At 35.8% G+C, this 22,676-nt stretch overlaps 1 protein-coding gene across 3 annotated transcripts in view; it reads left to right on the plus strand.

Moving 5' to 3' along the window:
- Positions 1 to 14,815, plus strand: part of Nudt9 (nudix hydrolase 9) — a 31,770-nt gene extending 16,955 nt beyond the window's left edge. For all 3 annotated transcript variants that reach the window (XM_090343228.1, XM_090343227.1, XM_090343226.1), the window contains exons 3-8: positions 870 to 965; positions 5,120 to 5,206; positions 7,210 to 7,321; positions 8,904 to 9,050; positions 10,694 to 10,778; positions 14,468 to 14,815. In XM_090343228.1, the coding sequence (XP_090199354.1) occupies positions 870 to 965; positions 5,120 to 5,206; positions 7,210 to 7,321; positions 8,904 to 9,050; positions 10,694 to 10,778; positions 14,468 to 14,634 (694 nt within the window). In that variant the 3' untranslated portion in view covers positions 14,635 to 14,815. The remainder of the gene's footprint in view (positions 1 to 869; positions 966 to 5,119; positions 5,207 to 7,209; positions 7,322 to 8,903; positions 9,051 to 10,693; positions 10,779 to 14,467) is intronic.
- The last annotated feature ends 7,861 nt before the right edge of the window (positions 14,816 to 22,676 follow it).

The following is a 22,676-nucleotide window of genomic DNA, read 5'->3' on the forward strand; positions in this document are numbered from 1 at the left end:
AATCATCCAGAAACAAGGACATACTAAATCCACTAGCACAACGATGTTTCATTGGGGCACTATTTACCATAGCAAAGATATGGAACCAACCTAGATGTCCCTCAGTTGATGAGTGGATCAACAAGATGTGGTATTTATACACAATGGAATACTATGCTGCTGTCAGAAAGAATGACATTGCCCCATTAGTAAGGAAATGGAAAGACTTAGAAAAATCATATTAAGTGAAATAAGCCAGACTCAAAGGAACATAGGCTCAATGGTTTCCCTCATTTGTCATAACCAGTAGAATCCTTGGGCTCTCCTAGCAGAGATTTACAATAGAGCAAAACCTAGATATGTAAGGCCATATAGGATGACGATAAATGAAAGGACCTCCAGGATATAGAAACAAAAGCTATATAATGAGTGATTGTTGTCCTTAATGTACTATGTTATCTCTCATCTCTTTTGCTGTCCCTTGGTTATCTCATATTGTTACAGTATTTTACCTTGTTATCTGATATATTGTATATATGCTTATTTGGTTATTTGAAATCGGATAGGGAAGGGGGAAAACAAGATGAGGGGCAGGGGTGGGAGGAATGGAATGGGGACCAAGACATGAGAAAGGGTATCAGAAGGTGCAGTAGTGCACCTTCTGTCTGGTGAATATAATGTAATCCTTCTATTAATTACAATAAAAATATTTGAAAAAATAGCAAAAGAATGGGGCAGAGAGAGAGAGAGAAAGTGACAGAGGGAGAGCTAGACATACGGATTTGAAAATAAAATGTAACACTTAAAATTTGCTGTTTCAAGGATAGTGTTTATTATGAATAGCAAAATGACTTACTGTTTTTAATTTTGCACTGGTATTCTTCTTACAGTGAAAGTAGCTTTTCTCCCAAGTTTAATGAAAAAGATGGGCATGTTGAGAGAAAGAGCCAGAATGGCCTGTATGAGATTGAAAATGGAAGACCTAGGTAGGTACTGGGAAAGGAGCATTTCATAATAAAGGATCTTCAAAAGAGTTAATATTTATTATATAATTGTATGCACTGGACATTGCACAAAACTTTATATATGTAGTCTCATAAAATCTTCAGAGAACTTTGAGCGGTCACTGTTAGTTCCACTTTACAGGTAAGAATGTAAGCAGTTTGCATACAGCTAATAAGTGGCATAGGCAGAATTTGAATGCATTGTTTTATACTTTCATCTTGAAGGTAGAAATAATTATTTAAATAAGTTAAGAGAAAAGTTGAAAACGGTATTTTCAGTAGGTGTTCATTAAACAAGATAATGCCATAAATAAGCCTCACAGTTGCTAGAAAGTCTCCAGTCCTGTTTATTATTTATTGTTGTTTTTCTAATGCCAATAGAATGCTTGAGCTCAGGGCCCAGGTGCTGTCCCTTATTGGTTTGTTTGTGCTAGATGAGAAAGGCTAAATTAGTGAGACCCAAAGATTTGGTAAAGACTCTTTAGTAGAAAAATTTTATTTTGCTTGTAGCTTTTTCACTCAAGGGTATATTTGAGACACAGCTCTATTTTGGAGTTTTGGTGGTTAATTGGAGATTTAACTACTCACAAATTTTCCTGTCTGGATAGACTTTGAATTGTGATCTTTAGACCTCAGCTAGGGTTGCATACATGAGCCACTGATATCCAGCTCCCAAACCTACTTGTATACTTTACAGAATGATTCTTGTCTGTTATGTATGATAGGATAGACCTATACTCCCAGCACTTGGGAGACAAAGTAGAACGATGGTGAGCTAGAGGCTGTCCAAGGCTATATGGGAAGACCTTATCTTAACCTATCTACCCCCAATATTAAAATCATTTTTCTGTGGGAAACTGAAGATTGTGGTCATCTGTTTCATGCATGGCTTGACTAATTCTACTGTGCTCTTGCAAAAATAATTGCCTGTTCTCATAACAAGATACCTTGTTTCTACTTAAAACATTTTTTGTGGTTTAGTTGCCTAGATACCCATTGACCTTCAATAAGAAGCACTTCCTTATTCCTCATACCCTATATCTACCCTGATTTTACCCTGAATAAACGAGACTTGATCAGAAGCCTGTCTTGTCTCCGTCCCTTGTGTCTCTTGTCTCTTCATTCTCACTCCCCCTCTAGGGTCCCTGTTGATTTACCCGTGGGTCAGGACATTTTTCTATACAACTTTAAACTTTACTCATTTCTTATGAGATGACATAATTGTGAGGCAGATTGAAATGCTAAGAAATAAAAATATTGATAGTATTATTTAATAATCAAAATACTAATAAAAGACAAATACTTAGCATGACTCAAATGAAGTAGGAGAAAAGCTCAAATGTGGTTATGCCTTGTAAAAATGCTGCAGTCTGCATTCTTAGTTCTTCTAGGTTAGGGACATGATAGTGTTCTTCTCATTTCAACCTCATCTTTCAGTTTTGCTAAGTTCTTTCGTTCTTCTGACTTACTCTTTTTTTTAAGTTATTGAGTCCTGTCAAGTCAAACTCTTGCTTCTAACTCAGTCCTTCATTCTTTTCTGGGCAAAATATATGAAAGGATATGTATATAAAAGGATAGGCGCAAAGCTTGTTTAGAAAAGCAGCTATCTTTAGGAAGATAGAATTGGAAATCTATCAGGATAATTTGTTCTGCCTCTTCTTTTCTCTCTTTGTTGGCTTCATTTCTGTCTTTTCAAGCACTCTGCTTGTCAAGCAATATTAATCTATATGTCTAGTTCAATTTCTTGTTTACAAATTTTAAGACTTAGTCTTCTATTAAAAACTAATGTTCCCTTTGTATTTGTACAGAATTATTGTCAGCTGGCCAGGTTTCTTGTATTTCTGTTTATTTGCAAGTCTTGTTGAAATATTTGAGTTTAGTAAAGCAATATAAAAATGCAGTATTAAGAGCAATTATAGGCAGACAAAGGCCTCATATCTAAAATATATCAACAGCTCAAAAAATTGAACCAATCCAAAACTAATCTCCAAAGTAACAACCATCCCATTAAAAGATGGGCCAAAGACTTAAAGAGAGTCTTCTCTGAAGAAGAAACAAAAATGGCCTATAGACACATGAGGAAATGCTCAACATCTCTGGTCATAAAAATGCAAATCAAAACAACTCTTAAGATTCCACCTCACTCCAGCTAGAATGGCCAGGATCAAGAAAACTAATAACAACAGATGCTGGAGGGGATATGGCCAGGAGGGATCACTACTACACTGTTGGTGGGAGTGCAAACTGGTTCAACCACTATGGAAAGCAGTATGTTAGTTCCTCAAAAGACTAAACATAGAGCTCCCCTATGACCCAGCAATTCCACTACTTGGCATTTACTCAATCATCCAGAAACAAAGACATACTAAATCCACCAGCACAACAATGTTCATTGCAGCACTATTTACCATAGCAAAGATATGGAACCAACCTAGATGTCCCTCAGTTGATGAGTGGATCAACAAGATGTGGTATTTGTACACAATGGAATTCTATGCTGCTGTCAGAAAGAATGACATTGCCCCATTTGTTAGGAAATGGAAAGACTTAGAAAAGATCATATTAAGTGAAGTAAGCCAGACTCAAAGGACCTTAGGCTCCATGGTTTCCCTCATTGGTCATAATCAGTAAAAACCTTGGGCTCTCCTAGCAGAGATTTGCAATAGAGCAAAACCTTGATACAAAAGGCTATATAATAAAACGCTAAATGAAAGGATCTCTAGGATATAGAAACATAAGCCATATAATGAATGATTGTTGTTCTTAAGGTACTATGTTATCTCTCATCTCTTTTGCTGTCCCTTGGTTATCTCATATTGTTATAGTGTCTCACTTTGTTACCTGATATATTAGATATATTTGTATTTGGTTATTTGAAATTGGATAGGGAATGGGGAAAAACAAGATGAGGGGTGGGGATGGAGGGAGGGAAATGGGGACCAAGACATATGAAAGGATATCAATGTATGGGAATTAATGCACCATCTATCTGGCAAATATCATGTAACCCTTCTATTAATTACAATAAAAAAATACATAAAAAAGAGCAGTTATAGGGATGTATAATGAAAAGAGATGACTGGAAAGGAAATTGAGGTATATTATTTACTTTTACATAATGTGAAGACAAAGAAGAAAAAATTGAGATTATAGACTATGGCATCTTACTAGTACATTAAAAAAAATTGAACATTCAGGGCCTGGAGTTTGGCCTAGTGATAGAGTGCTTGCTTCACATGCATGAAGCCTTGGGTTCAATTCCTCAGTACCATATTACAGAAAAAGCCAGAAGTGGCACTGTGGCTCAAGCACTAGAGTGCTAGTCTTGAGCAAAAAGTATTCAAGGACAGTGCTCAGGCCTTGATTTCAAGCCCCAGGACTGGCAAAAAAAAATGAATATTTATGGATGTTAAGTAATAATGTGAGGCATCAAGAGTGATTAACTGACTTTTTAACATTGGCTATATGTATAGTTAAAAAGTTTAATAAGTATTTTTATAGAATGAGATTTTGGGAGCTGGGAATGTGTCTCAGTGGTAGAGTGCTTGCCTAGCATGCATGAAGCCCGGGGTTCAATTCCTCAGTACCACATAAACAGAAAAGACTGGAAGTAGAGTGCTAGCTTTGAGCAAAAGCTCCAGGACGGTACCCAGATATTGAGTGCAAGCCCCAGGACGGGCAAAAACAGAACATGCTAACATTTTGGAAGGCATGAAATCCACAAAATATGAAATTGAACTATCTTGTTAGATGCTACAAATGCATATATTTCTGGAGGCAAAAATTCAAAACTCATTGAGAAACTGAATTAAATAGGTAACACTACTTTAACGAGAAAGGTCTAGGAGAGCAAATTCAGAAATAATGAAGTTATTAGATGAGGAAGAGAGCATTGGAAGAATCAAATACATTTTAAGTTTGCATTTAGGACAGATAATAAGGGAACAGATTGTGGAACTACTTTGGAACTCAGGTCTTTCTTGTGGAGCCAGCCCAAAGTTTTAAGATATGAGCAAAAGAAAAATTAAGTAATAGTAACAGCATAATGAGATTTATGATTGCATTGTGAGATCCATGCTATTGCTGACTGATGACATTCAGTTAATTTTATAGGTGTGTTTTCTTTTTCCCTACAGAAATCCTGCAGGGCGCACAGGACTGGTTGGTCGGGGGCTTTTGGGAAGATGGGGTCCAAATCATGCTGCAGATCCTATTATAACTAGGTATGAACCCAGATAAAATACTTTAGGAGTGGAGAGCTAAGTGAGCAGAAAAACAGACTGTAGGTACATTTGTATATGTGTAGATGTATATACATGTGTCAATATCTTATGCCTGCCTGTGTGTTTGTATAAATGCACATATATGTGTGTTTACATATGTCTATACATATGTACTCACATAAATGACTTTAAAGAGAATGACAAATTATAATGATATATGTGAAAAATTAGGTTAGTATTGTTATGAGTAAATTAAATATTACTCAAAGTTAACTCATCTGATATTTATCAAGTATTGTTTTGTTTTCAGTGTTGAGTAAGTATTTTAAAGGACATAAAAAACAAACTAAGAACTCAAAGTTTTGATTCCCTTTCATTGAAGAACTCAGGCTCATTTATAAGATGGTAAATTGAAATAAGAAAACATCAAATATGACTTGTTGTAGTCATGTGTTCTTGACAATAGAAAATAAGAAATTCATTAGATGGTGTTTTGTTGTGTGAATACCATAGACAGTATTGACACACGCCTAGGCGGTATAGGCAAATCATCTTCACTTGGTCTTGGGATGCCCTCAGGAGGCACTGTATACACAGATATATGGGGCTGCTGCCAGAGATGAATAGCATTCGAATTCTACAGTAAAGGCTTTTTTTTAAAAAAAAAAAAACAGAGGGAGTTCATTTTAGCTATGCAACAAAAAAATAGGGCATCTAAACTAGTAAAACGTTGAGTTTATTATCGTTATTAAGCAGTTCTATAGTATACATACTTGTATGTGCTGTGTTTCTATAGGACTAACAGTGGAGAAATTTTGTTTACACAGACATTGCTGAGAATAAGGTGCTATGTCACTAGGAGATAGCAGGTTTTTTTTTTTTTTAGCACCATTGATGAAGCTGTGGTTCAAGTTGCAGATTGCCAGCCTTGAGCAAAAAAAAAAAAAACCTAATGGACAGCACCCAGGCACTGACTACTAACACCAAAGGAAAAAGAAAAAGGGGGCCAGGTTTGACTTTGAACTTGTTCCTGAGACTTCAGCTAAGATGATAGGCATGAGCCACCAGCACCTGGCTTAGAAAGTACCTTTTAATCACCAGCTGAAATAGTATTATATAAGCTGTTGTCCAGTAATACTGGGTGAACTGCTAAATGTAAATATTACTAGATTGTTTTTTACTATGTGTAAGTTCTGAAAAGGGTCTTTAGATTTTTTTTTAATTCTTATAGTATTTCCTTTGAATTATTTAAAAGAAATTTTTTTTTTCTTGGTTGGTCCTTGGATTTGAACTCTGGTCCTGGGCACTGTCCCTGAGCTCTTCAGTTCAAGGCTACTTGAGCTATAGCACCACTTCTAGTTTTCTGGTAGTTAATTGGAGTCTTGCAGACTTTCATGCTTGGACTGGCTTTGAACTGTGATCCTCAGATCTTAGCCTTCTGAGTAGCTAGAATTACAGATGTGAGCCACAGTAACCCAGCTAAAACATTTGTTTTTGGTTTTGTTCTCTCCTGGTGGGGGGAGGAAGGGAGGCTGAACTCAGCACCTACACACTGTCCTTGAGCTTTCTCTAGCCTAGCATCCTACCACTTGAGTTACAGCACCACTTCTGGCTTTTTGTTATATGTGCTACAAAGGAATTGACCCAGGGCTTCATGCTTACTAGGCAAGAACTCTACCACTATTTTCTTTACATTTTGTTCTTAACCTTTTGTGGGTAGCATTTTAAATAGTAAAAACTTTTATGTCCTGAATTTTCATTACAGAGAATATGGTATATTTTATGTAAAGTTCAAATGTAAAAACTGGTTTTTAATTTTTTTCAAAACTAATTGATTTGAGGAAAATTGATAACCTCATTTATTAAGGAAATAATTAGTAACCCTATTAATTACAATAAAAATATATGAAAAAAAGAAAATAATCTGTCTTTATAGTTTCGTTTCAGGGTTGAGAGAGAAATTAGTTCTTTGTTTTAAGTCACTTGTGGTCTTCTGTTCACAGGTGGAAAAGAGATAGCAGTGGAAATAAAATTTCCCACCCTGTTTCTGGGAAGAACATCTTACAGTTTGTTGCCATAAAAAGGAAAGACTGTGGAGAATGGGCGATCCCAGGCGTGAGCATTGCAGCTTGGTCAAATTAATGTTTAAATTCTCTTAGTCACTTCATTTTCTCTAGGGTTGTTGTATATGGATCCTACTGACTTCATTTTCCCCACTGCAATGGGGTTCTGCTACTACAGGGAAGTTTCGTTATCTAGAACAAGTTTAGCATTAGTGTTATTGTAACATCCTTAGAGAAGAACACCGACATAGTAGTTTTACCTTTGTGTTTTGGTATGGTGATTTGGAGGTCAGGCCCTCATCTGTAATATAATCATAAATACCTCACAAATTAAACATCTGGCATGCAGTAGGCATTCATTAAAGTGGTTCTATCTCAAACCCTAGTCCAAACTTTTAGTGTCATTTGATAAATTTGATCGAGACATAATCAAGACAATGGCGTTTATTACTGCTTAATGTATTTTTACAATTTTCCATATCACCATCGGGAACACTTCGTTGGCCTGCAGTTTGAATGTGGGATATTTGGTGAGATAGTTGAAGTGATCTTTTAAATCATGTAAGTTAGTTGCAGGTTTTATATTTAATTCCTTACTGTGAAATTATATGGTTTGCTATGAGAATGATCTTTTATAAATACACTACTATCTGCAAGAATAAAACTTTAGGCAAATTATTGTAGGCCAAATCAAACTTCACTCATGCTGATTGTAATAACAAAACAATTTCACCATAAGGGCAACTTGTCATGAGAATCTACCTTTTGTCAGCTAGTATTTTAGTAATTGAGGAAACAGAACAACAAACTTTTGATGCTAAATTCCAGTGGGAAGCATATAATACAAATAATATAAATATATTTTAAGTTGTATCTATTAAGAAAAAAAGCAAGATGGAAGACTAAGAAGTTCTTGAGATCTTGCATTTGAGATAGTACAGTTAGAGCAGCCCTCTTAGAGTAGGTAACATTTGAGTAAAGGTATAAAGGGAGTGAATGAGTGAACTGGGTAGATATCTGGAGATAAGCATTTTGGACAAAGGACACAGCAAGTACTGTCATGGAGGTGACAGGGAGGATTAGAAATATATATTGTGCCAATACTTGTATAGTGAATCACAGTTTATTAATTTCTTTTATGCTGCACCTAGAGGCTTAAACTCAGGGTTTGGTGCTGTTTCTGAGCTTTCTTTTGCTCAAAGCCAGTATTCTACCACTTGAGCCATATCTCCACTTCTAGCTTTTTTTTTAAAAATTGATGGTTAATTGGAGATAAGAGCCCCCTGGACATTGCTTGCCAGGTTGGTTTCTATTTGTGATCCTTACATCTCAGCCTCCTAAGTAGCTAGGATTAAAGGCATGAACCATGAGTACCTGGCCAGCTTCTGTTCCTTTAAAAACAAATTTTAAAATACTATTACTATCCTTTAAGTACTTGTACAAAGAAGTTGCCATTCAACAAAGTTGATGTGTGTTTTGGCCGAAGTCATCCATTTCAGCATTCTTACCCATCCCTCCCAACTCACCCTTCCCTTACTTTTTTTTCATTTTGTAGGATATGTATTGGATTTTTTTTTTACTTTTTTTTTTTTTTGCAATTTGACAAAACATTTTTCTTTTAAATTTGGCTTCAGGGAATGGTAGATCCAGGAGAGAAGATAAGTGCCACACTGAAAAGAGAATTTGGTGAGGAGGCGCTCAATTCCTTACAGAAATCCAGTGCTGAAAAGAGGGAAATAGAAAAGCAGTTGCACAAACTCTTCAACCAAGAACAATTAGTGGTAAGAAATGATGGTTCCAGGATATAACTAAATAATAGTCCTGTGAATTAATGAAAATAGACTTCAAGTTCACCTGGAAACTTCTCTAACCAAATAGACTTCTTGTATATTTGAGATCTACAAACATAAAAGCAACCATTATTATAAATAGATTTGCCCCAAGTTTATAGCACAATTGTAGGTCAACTTTTGTTATTTTTTTCCTTTTTTTCCTCAGTATTTCTTTAGAGTAGATGTGAGCTAATATGACAAAAAAGCTATTCTTTACTTGGTAAGGATCCATCCAACAGGAAAATCTTTTTGTTCACATAAGCTCTGTCTTCTCTGAAAGAACATTTACATTTTAAATTATATTGTATAATTTTTTCTGGTTGCTAACTGTTGTGGTATGTGTCTTTATTGTTTATATAATCTGTAATTAAGAAAATGCCTTTACAAGTTACATGCTTCCATACATTTTAGACCACATTTGTATTAGACATCTGAATCCAAATTCTTTTATGTATTAATTGCTTACATTTTACTCTTTAGTTTTATTTTTAGATCCCTTTTTTCTTTTCTTTTAATGTATAGAGGGGTTACAGTTATATTCCCCCGATAGAAGGTGCATTTCTTCTCACATATTGATACCCCTTCTCATGTTTTTTGTCCTTATTTTCTTCCCCCCACCCCTTCTCCTCATCTTATTTTCCCCTCCTATTTCAAATATTAGATCCCTTTTCTTAACTAGAATAATCTATGTATTTATGAAATTATAATCAGAGAGGTTATTAAAACAAAAGTATTTAAATCATGGAACATTTAAAAAAAACTACATGGTGCAAATCTATTCTCAAATATTTTTATTGCTGGTGATTCAATTTAGGAACTCCTGCATGCTGAGTACTGAGTTATTACCTGCTCCCCCAACTCAGTCTGTCTCCAGTTCTAAAATTTAAGAGTTTTGAATTTTCTGAATTTTAAAGTTGCTTCAAAAGAGAATATTATCCTGAAGAAATGTAAAACAAGTATGTAGAAACAGTAATAAAGGCTCTAATAGTTACATTTTTCTTTCTTTCTTCCTCCTCCTCCTCTTCTACCTCTTCATCCTCCTCCTCTTCCTTGTTTAAGTAAAAAGATTTGAAGTCAGGGTCTTAACACTTATTACTACCTGAGCCACACACCAGTCTTGCATGTCTTTCTTCTTATACTAAGTTTTGAACTCTGGGCCTTGCATTTACTAGGCCAGCACCCTACCACCTGAGTCATGCTCCAGCACTTTTTCTTTCATTATTTTGTCTGATTAGGATCTTGTATTTTGGCTAATTCTGGTCTTAGATTATAATCTACCTACCTTTGTCTCCTGAGTAGCAGGGATTACAGATATAAATTACCATGCCTGCTTTGTTGGTTGAGATGGGATTTCACTAACTTATTTCCAAAGCTGGTATTAAAAAGCTGTCCTCCTGTTCTTCACATCCAGTAACTGGAACAACAGGCATAAGCTATCAAACCCAGCTTCGTAGTAACAATTTTTAAGCATAGTCTACATTGTTAAGTATGTTCACACTTATACACTTGAATCTGATGAAAGTAACCTGCTTTTGTTCTACCTATTCTTGTTTCACCCTAGATTTTTTTTATCTTCCTCCTTTTAAAAATAGATATATAAGGGATATGTTGATGATCCTAGAAACACTGATAATGCATGGATGGAGACAGAAGCTGTCAATTACCATGATGAGACAGGTATGTATGTATGTATGTATGTATGTATGTATGTATTGCCAGTTCTGCACCTTGAATTTAGGGACAGAGCACTGTCCTCGAGTCTTTTTGTGCTCGCGGCTAGTGCTCTACCACTTGAGTCGTAGCACCACTTCTGGCTTTTTCTGAGTAGTTTATTTGAGATTATAGAGTCTCACAGATTTTCCTACCTAGGCTGGTGTTAAACTGCAGTCCTCAAATCTCAGCCTCCTCATTAGCTAGGATTACATGTGTGCACCCAGCTGAGACAGGTAATTTAGTACTCATATTTACGAAAGTGTGTGGATTGGAGAATGAGTTTCAGCCAGTATACTGAAGCACAACCACATCTGGATCAAGAGCTTCTGATTTTAGCATAGTATTTATATAGGAGCAAAGTTGTCTGTTATTTCTATACAGCACTTCTAATGCTAAAGGAGTTCATCCTTCTAGGACCGAGAACTTAAGAGAAATATGTAAATGTAGTTTAGAATGAGTTTTACAAAACTGCTGATACATTTGTTACTTATTTTGAAGGTTAAAAACTGATCTGTCAGAAGTTGGTTATCTAGTTTGAGTTGTTCACTATTTTTACCTCATGTCTTCTCTTTTTTTAAAAAAAAAATCTGTACTCCGAATTCCAAGATCTTTGGCATGTCTGAGTTTGATTCTGTTGCTTGGCTTTGTCTTATTAGACGTTTTGTTTTGCCTTTTAGTGTATCTTGCAGTTTATCTTGAAAATAGGACAAGGTTTTACTGTTAAGATTTAAGGCAAGTAGGCCTAGTGTAGGTAGTGTAAAGTTATATGTTTATCTGACTGGTTCTACTGTATTTGCTTGCTATAGCACAGATGTCAAAGGCTAAAATTTTCTCTACCACTAAGCCACAGTCCCAGCCATGTCTTTGCCTTTCTCTTCAGACTTCTTAATCTCCTCTCTCAATAGTATCTTCCTGTTACAGTAAGTTTTAGGATAGGAGATGCATAGGAGGATCCTATGACTTTCACTGAACCTGTCTGTGCTCCTGAGCCGTGGCCTCAACAAGTGTGTCCAGTTTTCCTTCTCCTTCCTGCCTCACATCACCCAGGAAGCTCAGCTGGCTTGCAGTTAGCATTTCCCTTCCTCCAGTCTTCTAGGCCTTTATAAAATAATTGTACATGAGGGCAAAGTACTTTGGATGTGTTTCAAAATTGTTGCTTTCTCCTCACCCTGCTGGAAAATTTTCCTCCAGTGAGGGCTGGCATTGTGCCCCTAAACCTCAGTTCTCTGGTAGATCTAAGAACATTAATTTTTTGTTGAGCTTTTCTCATGTGAGGATGATAGTGATGATTTTTGAACTCGACATGTCAGAGTACATCAATCTAAACTTCCAAAAACCTTGCTTCATATAATCTATCAAGTACCCATAGACATGAATAGAAAACTTTTCAGACAGTATTAATTTTGGTAAAATATGATTTTAGAGGAAGTTGTTACTTACAAAATCTAACATTTAACTTTTGGGTTTAATTTTACTTTTCACTTCTCTTTCCATTGATGGTTGAATGTTGCATGACAATACACATAGACTATGGTTATTTTCAATGTCGAGTCTCACTGAATGCCTGGTTTATCCTGGGCCATAATACTCCTGCTTGTGCTACCTCTGTCACTGGAGATGGTAGGAATGTGCTATCTATATTCAAGCAATTGGTTGAGGTGGAGTCTCTTAAACTTCTTTTCTAGCTGGAATGGCTTTGAATGTCCTAACCTTGACCTCTGCATCCCAAGTAGCTAGGATAATAGACTTGAGCCACTTCACCTGACTCTGGTGTCTTTCTCCCTTTTCCTCTTCCTTCTCTGTTTTGTTTTGTATTGCTTTTAGAATAATACTTTCACTGAAAGAAAGAACAATTGAAAGGGTTATTCTGAAAGAAAAATGAATACATACATGTACCAAATACCAGCGTGAAATCCTTTGGTATAGTTAATGCACACTTGAAAAAAAATGAATGACAAGGTCCAGGAGTGTGGCCTAGCATGCATGAAGCCCGGGGTTTGATTCCTCAGTACCACTCACATAGAAAAAGCTGGAAGTGGTGCTGTGGCTTAAGTGGTAGAGCTCTAGCCTTGAGAAAGCCCAAAGACAGTGCTCAGGCCCTGAGTTCAAATCCCAATACTGGCAAAAAATAAAAATAAAAAATATAAAATAATGAATCCCAAGGAGACTGAGATCGGAGAATCACGGTTCAAAGCCAGTCCAGGCACGAAAGTCTATGAGACACTTATCTCCAATTAACCACCAGAAAACAACATGTGGCACTATGGGCCAAGTGGTAGAACACTAGCCTTGAGCTGAAGAGCTCAGGGACAGTGTCCGGGCCCAGAGTTCAAGCCCCATGACTGACCCAAAAAAAAAGAATGACAAGGAAGGAGAAGGTATGAATGGAGAGGATAAATATGGTTGAAGTACTTTATGTGAATATATGAAAATAGAACAATGAAACTTGTTGAGATTGTTGTGAGAACAGGGGACAGAGGTCCTAGTGATAGAGGGGTGACGCTGATAAAGTACATTACATGAGTATATGAAATGGCATAATAAAATCCTCTGGCACAACTAGTTTATTCAAATTAAAAAAATCTTAAATTACCACAAAGAAAAGAATAATATTCTTTCTCTCTTTCTCTTTCTCCCTCCCCTTTCCCCCCTCTTTCTCATTTTCCTTCTTTTTTTGGCCATGTTGGAGATTGAACTCAGAAGTTTTTGCTTGCTAAGTAGCTACTCTACCATTTGAACTATATCTCCAACTGCCTTATTGTGTTAGTTATTTTTGAGATCTCACTTTGTGCCTGAGACTGCCTGGGCTGCAGCACTTCACCCAGCTATGTGCTTCTTTTATAGCTAGGATAAGAGACACAGCTCACTATACCCAGCCATTGGTAGAGACAAGGCTCTCAAACTTTGTTTTGCCTGGGCTGGCCTAGATTCCTGATCTTGATCTCTGATTTCTAAGTTGTGAGGATTACATGCTGGAGCCAGCTAAAGGGAAGCGTTTTCTTTATGGAGCCTCCACCTAATGTTTGGGAAGTTGGTTAAACGCAGGCATTTGGAATATTTTGTTTCCTCATTCCCTTGACTACTAATATAGTGATAATTTAGGTTTGTTTGTATCACCCCTGGGACTTGAGCTTAGGGCGTGGCCATGTCTCTCAATTTTTGTACTGAAGGGTGGCACTGTCCCTTGGAACACAGCTCCATTTCTGACTTTTTCTTTTGCCAGTCTTGGGCTTGAGCTCAGGGCCTGAGCACTGTCATTGGACTATCTCAAGACTAGAACTCTACCACTTGAGCCACAACAACACTTCTGCATTTTCTATGTATGTGGTACTGAGGAATTGAACCCGGTCTTCATGCCTGCTAGGCAAGCACTCTACCACTAGGCCAAACTCCTGGCCCTCCATTTCTGACCTTTGATAGTTATTGGAGCTAAGAGTCTCATGGATATTCCTGCTAGGACTGGCTTTGAACCACAATCCTCATATCTTAGCCTTTTGACTAGCTAGGATTACATGTATGAGCCATGGGGGCCTGGCTTATGATTTAAATTTATAGTAAGAATAGTTGAAGATAGAGAATTATGCTGGGAAAAATGGATAAATGAATTCTTTGTTTTTTTTGTTTTTTTCTTTTGTTTTAAATTTGGTGACCAGGTGAGGTAATGGATAATCTTACTCTAGAAGCTGGAGATGATGCTGGAAAAGTGAAATGGGTGGACATCAGTGATAAACTCAAGCTTTATGCCAGTCACTTGCACTTTATCAAACTTGTGGCAGAGAAAAGAGATGCACACTGGAGTGAAGACTCTGAAACTGACTAACATGGATGATTGCTGGGCTCCATGTAACCCAGAGCCAACCAGGATCTGTGCTAAGAAGAAGGCAGTGCACAGAAACCATTCTATATAAAGGTCATTTGGAAATTATTTTATTCTCTTTCAGAATGTTTGTATATAGAAGATTTTGCATCAGAATAAAATGAGCAAGTATGTTGAAATTGAACATGGAATTGTTAACTTTCTTGTAAAAAAAGTTTAAAAATTTGTCCTATTTTATAAATATTCTAAATTTAATCATGACTTAGATTAAATAACTGATTTTTGGAAGAATTGTAATAAGAATAAATATAAATTGCCAGTTGACAGACAGATGTATGCCTTTCACGTAGTCCTTTTTAGTTAGTTCTTTTCCCCTCTTCCGAGGCCTCAGGATGTTCCCACCACAGCAGACTCCTTAGGGGAATCCTAAATTCCATGTATATAGTTCTCATCTGAGTTTCTTCAATTATTTACTTCACATGCTCCTTCAAATGATCTTATGGACTCTGATTTTGAAACTTTGTATATATATATATTTTTTTGCCATTCCTGACCCTTGAACTCAGGGCCTGAGCACTGTCCTTGGGCTTTCTCAAGGCTAGCACCCTACCACTGGAGCCACAGCACCATTTCCAGCTTTTTTCTATATATGTGGTACCGAGGAATCGAACCTGGGTCTTTGTGCATGTTAGGCAAGCACTCTTACCACTAGGCCAAACTCCCGGCCTGAAACTTTGTATAATTTTTTTTTACTTCATCAGTTTTTCAGTTACTAAGGAATTTTCAGTTACTTTAATCAATAAAGATTAAATCAGTGAGTAGGAATTCATTTTTTTAGACATTTTAAATAAACATATTCAGTAATTAGTAATTTACAGATATTTACTTTTCTATAAGTAGTAAAGATCGTAAGTTGACTAAAAAGTAAAAAAGCAGCAAGGAATTGAAATCAGGAAGCAACAGAATGAAGTGGGTTATTTTTGTTTTTGTTTTTTGTTTTTTTTTTTTGTTTTGGAGAGGAATATGAACGATTTAAATAGTCTTTAAAGAAACACATGGCTAGTATAACTCACTGCAGGAAGAAGAGGATAGTGTACCAGAATCTCTAGGATGCATGGAACAGGGAAGGAAAAGACTGCTAACTGTCTTGGTGAACTAAGGTCACATTATCCCAAACTAACAAAGGCATTCAAAACAGTTTGAGCAATTTTTATGAAATGTACGTCTACTTATGCTTTATAGTTTTGATACACTTGAACTGAAATTTATAAGGATATATTAAAATTTTACATAAAATATTTAAAGCAAATAGTCTGTAGATAATAGATTTTTGTGGTATTTAACTTTTCACTGGAGCTTATATACCATGTGCAAAATGACAAAACCACCATCAACTAATGAATAAATAGAAGCAGATACTCTTCCGATAACTGTAATATCCAGCACCATCTATTAAAAAAACAAGTAGATCAAGATGTTAAGACATTCCAGGAAGAATACCTGTTCCTATAGTACTAAGTAATATGCTCTTTTTTTCCTTATGACTTAGGAAAATATTCCTTAGGCATATTTTTAAAAATCAGAAAAATAATAGACATCATTTACTGAACATCTCTATAATCTTATCCCTTAATTCCCAATAATCCTGTGAGATTCAACAGTAATAAATCCTGTTTTGCCGATGAAGAATTTGGTATGTTGAAATATTACTCAAGGTTTTGTTCACTTTAGGGAAACAGCTTAGATTTCAATCCCAGTCTTTTTAGTTCCAAATTTTATTCTTTGTCATATCTTGTACTAAAGTTATGAGGTCCTTTGTGATTTGCAACCTCAGGGACATAATTTGGAAGATTATGTGTTACATAAGCAGTACTGGCATCACAAAATAATTTGAAAATTGCTCCTGATTAGCATTGTTGAAACTGTTCAACTTTAGTTTGGAGACAGTTTATTTGGTATCACCTTAATCTAGGATAAATGGTTACAATTAGTATTTGTCTTGCCAGCAACTACTCTTTAGCTTTTGAAAGCATTTCAAGCTCAAATAAAATCAGATTTACATAAGGTCATAATTATCTTAGAAGTTTAAAAACTTGATAGTAAAAGAGGCAATTTGAGAATTCCAGCCACTTGAAGTACTTAAAATGTTTAATTATGAGGTGTTTTTTTTTTTTTTGTAGTTTGTTTGTTTCTGGCATTCCTAGGGATTGAACCTAGAGCCTTGAGCATTCTAGACAAGCATTTGATTATTGAGGTACATTACCAGCACATGTAATAAATTGATTAAAAATACATCCTTTAAAAGAAACTCATTTTAATCAAGTTAGTCTTATTTACACTTACTTTTATCATGTTATTAACTTACTAGTGTGGACTAACTCTGAGGTGGTAAAATGCTTTAAGTATTAAAAATGCTTAAAATATATAATAGTGCTTGAAAGATATTTGGAGATTTTACTAACCGTATTTAGCTTCTGACATGAATCATGGAAATTATTTCTGTTGAAAGACAGTACAAGTTATAATTAGTATATAAAAGTATGTCCACTGTAATTTTTTCTTCACCTTGCCATCTCTCCCATTTTGTGATATTGATGATGTTTTGATATAAGTGTGATTGTGGATTGGTATAGAAAACAGTGTAGTTGTTTTGCTTAAATACTGCTACATGGAAGTATCAACTGTTAACTTTTCCCACGTTGTCTCCGGTGGCCTGACAACAGTATTTGAAGTGGTAAAAGTAGTGATAAGTACTTTAGGATAGCAAAATTTTAACAGCAGGAATGTTGCTGTGTGAGAGAAAAATTCAGTATCTCAAAATTGAGATTGAAATCATTCATTAGCTTCTTCCAAGATAAATTGCAATAAACACTTTCTGTATAAAATTTAATAGCATTGATTCAGTTATTTAATAAATAACAAGAAAAAATCTTTCTGGTTTATATATTTAAATATGTATGTGTATATACATATATATTTATACATATACATATAAACATACTTATGCACACAAACCTTTTGTGTGCTTGTGTGTTTATTGGTTATTTTTTGTGTTGGTACTGGGACTTGGACTCAGGAAATGTTCCTGAGCTTTTTTCTTAAGGCTAGTGCTTTACCACTTGACTCACAGCTCTCCCTCCAGCTTTTTGCTCGTCCATTAGAGATAAGTGTCTCATGGACTTGCCCAGGCTGGCTTCAACTCATGACCCTCAGATCTCAGCCTCCTGAGTAGCTAGAAGAGATGAGCCACCTGTATTCAGTTAAAAAACGATACTTTAACTGGAAAGAAATTTGATGGATATTCAAAATAGAAGTATCAAAGTAGAAGTATTCTTTTCCCCAAGCAGGCTAATGCTTGTGTTAGGAAGGTGTATTAACTTGCCATGTGAAAAGACAAGGTAACCAGAACCCTTAACTAAGTTTGGTCAAACCACACTAGGTTTTATCATTTTAGAAGGCATTCTTACACTTTATAGACAAAAGTCTGTTTGAAAGTTGAGTTTGTGAAATAGCATGTCTTGTGAAAAGAATGCCTTTTTATCTATAATGCAGAAACTTTGAGCTAGAAGTTTTAGAGGAGATGGATTCTAATTGGATGAATCAGTTGGATTGAATTTTCATATATGTTTTTGTTGTCCAGAGGAGGAGTTATTCTTACCTTCTTTTGTCACTTATATTTTTTTTTGCCAATCCTGGGGCTGGAACTCAGGGCCTGGGTACTGTCTTTGGGCTTTCTCAAGGCTAGCACTCTGCCCTTGAGCCACATCACCATTTCTGGCTTTTTCTGTGCATGTGGTACTAAGAAATCAAACCCAGGGTTTCATGCATGCTGTGCAAGCACTCTATCACTAGGCCACACTCCTGGCCTGTCACTTACTTTTGTCAATAGAATCAAACAAAATCTTACCCCGAAGAAGCCCTAGAAAATAAGAAAAATCAGTAAGATACTGTCTCTCATCCATTGAGCAAAATGTAGTTAATAATAGCATAAAACTAGAAACTTACCCCCAGTTGATTTAGAATAGAAGTGATTAACTGTGAAAGAAAAACATCAATGATCAGTATTATCAGTGAGCCTTATTGCTATTATTATTGTTATAATTCTGTTATTATGAAGTATTATATTAGAAGGGTTACTGTTTTATAAGCCAGATAATGAGTACATTTCTTTTTATACAATGTCACCCCTTCCTTTGCTTTTCTCCAGTGGGTTTTTTGTGACATAATAGCTTATTAGAGTAAAATACTTTGTACATGACAATTCTTTTCTTTTTGAGCAATTAACTTTTTTCTTAATATTTTATGATATAAGAGCTTAAAGTGAAGGTACAGTATCTAGAAAATTCCTTTAATTCATTAGGATTTCTTTTTCTCTCTTCTGTCTCACTCTATTTGCAAGTTAGGGATCTGGTGTGGAGAAATGAACTGTGTACACTGTGCAAGTACCGTGGTTGGTTAGTGACACGTTCCCTGTTAAATGAGACTGATGGAAATTTTAGTGCAATTATGAATGCAAAGTTGTTTGTTTGAAGATTTGCTTCCATAACTTCGATTAGAGAAGATTTGCTTTGTGGCTTCCATGTGGGTCTTCTGTTTTAGGTCAGTTGTTTGCCCAACAAATCTACTCTAAATGTCGAGCCAGTCTACTTGAAAGATGTCTAAGAACATATGTAAGAATATTTAAGCAAAACACTGCTTAACTATTGCAGTTCTGAGGTATGAGCAATGCTCAGTTAGTATTGTGCTTACTCTTTTGGAATGCCTTTTCCTGCTTCTTCTACTAATATGGGGGTAGGGAGAGCAAAAAAAAAAGGAGGGAGGAAGGAAAGAGAGAACAGAACAAACAGGAAGCATGAGTAGGGGAAGACAGGAGGGAGGTAGTTTTCTAAGTTATTCTGTAAGGATGCTGACAGTGCTGGAAAAAAAAAAGTAATTTGAATCAAATGTCTTAGAAAATATTTACCTTTCAAATAGATTTACTATGTTTATACAGCTAGCTCAGTAGTGCAGATGAAATTAGGCTCTAGGCCATGTTTGAATATAAAGGTGAAGTTGCTAATTTTGTAATTATCAATAATTAATCACAGAAAGCAGTTTCTTCCTTTTTTTATGTGCCAGTCCTGGGCCTTGAACTCAGGGCCTGAGCACTATCCTTGGATTACAGAAAGTAGTTTCTAAAACATATACTTAAGAGATTTTGTGATTGGCCCTTTGGAAATGAACTATAATGTAGGTAAAAAGAAGGGGTTGTAGGAAAAACTTATATTATTTGAACTAAGATAGGTTATTCAGAAGCTTCTATTGGATCTTAAGCTGTTGGGCACATTTAACAAATGCTTTCATGATTATTTGGAACAAGCCAGACTGAAGAAATCTGAAAATTTTTCTCTCAGGCACAAAAAATGATTAAGGCTTAAGGTGGGAGTGCCATCTCAGTGGGAGGGAGGAAGGGAAGTGTTTCCATAGTGGATATAAAGGATTGTTCCATAGTGGATATAAAGAAGTTCTCACATGGAGGAGCTCCCAGTTCCATTTTCTATATGGATCATGGCCTGGTACTCACATCAGAAATCCTGGAAAATACCTCTGTCAGGAAAAATTTAACCTGATTATTGAGATAAGCATTCGGACTTTTTGGCTAGGCATTAGTAACTCATGCCTATAACCCTAGCTCTACCTCAGGAGGCTGAGATCTGAGGGCAGTGGTTCAAAGCTAGACTGAGCAGGAAAGTCTGTGAAATTCTTAGGTCCAATTAACCACCAGACAACTGGAGGTAGAGCTGTGGCCCAAAGTGATTACAGTACCAGGCCTTGAGTTCAAGCCCCACGACTGACCAAAAATAAATTCAGTCTTTTTTTTTTTTCTTGTCTTGCTTATTCATTTATCTGTTTGGGGAAGAGTAAGGAAAGGCACAGAAATGGAGAGACAAAAGGCAAACAAATGCAGCAGTAGGACTCGCTGAACACTATGTTGAAAAGGAACTGTACAACTTAGAGGTAAGACTGCGAGGGAAAAACTGGAAGAGCGAAGGAGGGGGTGAAAAGAAGTGAACTCATTACCAACCCTGAATGACCCCTTCTGAATGTCACTTTTATAATAAAATAATTTTTTAAAGAAAAAAAGCACTGCATTTCCATGGGTTTATAGTATGAACTGTAAATGATCTTGTTCATTGTAACATTGTAAAAAAAAAACCAAATCTTAGATTAACTGTATTTTGAGATATGTCCTGATTTACATGCAGTAATTATGTTTTAGTTTTGTTGGTTGTAGGGATTTTGTTGGGATTTAGATTTGAGAATGCTTGTTGTATTTGTTTTGTGCTAATTTTTCATTAGTAAAAAAATGATCAAATCTGTTACTTTTTGCAAACAGTTTTTTTTTCTGTAGCCCTGTCTTCTCATTGTTCTTCAGTCTCACGTTCATAAATGAAGTAAGTCTTTACGTCCATTTGTAATTTGGATGGATTGAGTGAATATACAATTCTCGTGTCTTGAGATTATTTTTTAGCTACATTCACAAACTTGTATATTATTATGTGTTTAAATTATTTCAGTGAACCAGCTCATTTTCTGTAGTATTAACTGTGACATTTTTATAGACTTTATAGCTGAACACAGAAAAGTATATTTACCGTTATAAACTGATTCGGTGTCAAGTTCTACAATAAAGGAAACATAAAACAGTTATAATTCAGCATTTTTACTTTTTCCTGCTTTACAATTTTATATTCTTAAGTGAAAAGCACTCTTTGGGGGATCCTGCATTTTAAAACTCCCCGTCATTAAGATTCATGTTTACTGCTATGTTAATACCCTCCCTCTACTTCTTTTCCAAACCTGTCTCTGGAAATATGTAGTCCATACTAATCTTTCTTTTAAAATTTTCTTTTTATTTTTGAGACAAGGTGTCTCTAACTCAGTATCCCAGGCAAATGATCAATTTTTCCTCCTCCTGAGAGCTGGGATTTCAGGCAAGTGTTGTACTTTACATGTAGGCCTTATTTTCTTTCATGGGCTTCAAACAGAAAGGACTTCTTGTGAAGATATTAAGCCTATGCTTACTAGATTGGAAAAAATCTGTTTTTTTAAGGCAATTTTAATAGTGTTGTAGCTTGAAATTAATATACTATATTATACATATTTTTTCTTTTTGGGTTTTAACTCAACTTCATATGTAGTTTTCACTATCAATAAAATTTTGTCAAAAAAAATTTAAACAGTTTATTCCCGCATAATATCCTTAAAATCCTTTCAAGGGTTCTAAGACAAGTTATATTTCAATAAGAATTTATTCTTTGCTAGGTACTGGCACCCCATTTTTTCATATATTTTTATTGTAATTAATAGAAGGGTTACATTATATTCACCAGATAGAAGTGGCACCTCATTTTTTTTTTAAACAAAATTTATGTTGCTAGTCTTGAGGCTTGAACTCTGGACTTGGTTACTGTCCCTGGGCTCCTTTTACTCAAGGCTAGCAATCTACCACTTGAGCCATAGTGCCACTTTGGGCTTTTTCTGTGATTTAATTGAAGATAAGAGTCTCACAGACTTTCTTGCCTTGACTGGCTTTGAAAGGTGATCCTCAGAGCTCGGATCTCCTGAGTAGGTAAGTTTACAGGTGTGAGCTACTGGCACCTGCAGTATCTCATTCTTATAGTCCTTCCTCAGGAAAATGAGATCTGAGGATTGAAAGGTAAAGCCAGTATGGGGCCAAAAGTCTGTGGTACTCTTATTTTCAGTAACCAGCAGAAAGGTTGGACTGGAAGTATGGCCCAGGTAGTAAAGTGTCAGTCATGAAAATATCAAGTGAGTGTGTGAGGCCCTGAGTTTAAGTACCTGTATCAAGATGCATGTGTGCATGTGCGCACACACACACTACAGTCTTCCACTATTAATGACAAACGTGGGTACAGTATTTTAGAAGTGAAATTGACTTTATAAATAATCTGTTTCCATTTGTATTTTCTAGAAGAAGGAAAGTAAAGCTCAGGGATTCTAATTACTCCAAGGAAAGATCCGAGCTGAAGCTCCCCAGACTT

The sequence above is a fragment of the Megascapheus bottae genome, chromosome 13 (assembly GCF_031878675.1).
Source record: "Megascapheus bottae isolate mThoBot1 chromosome 13, mThoBot2.hap1, whole genome shotgun sequence".
NCBI lineage: Eukaryota > Metazoa > Chordata > Mammalia > Rodentia > Geomyidae > Megascapheus > Megascapheus bottae.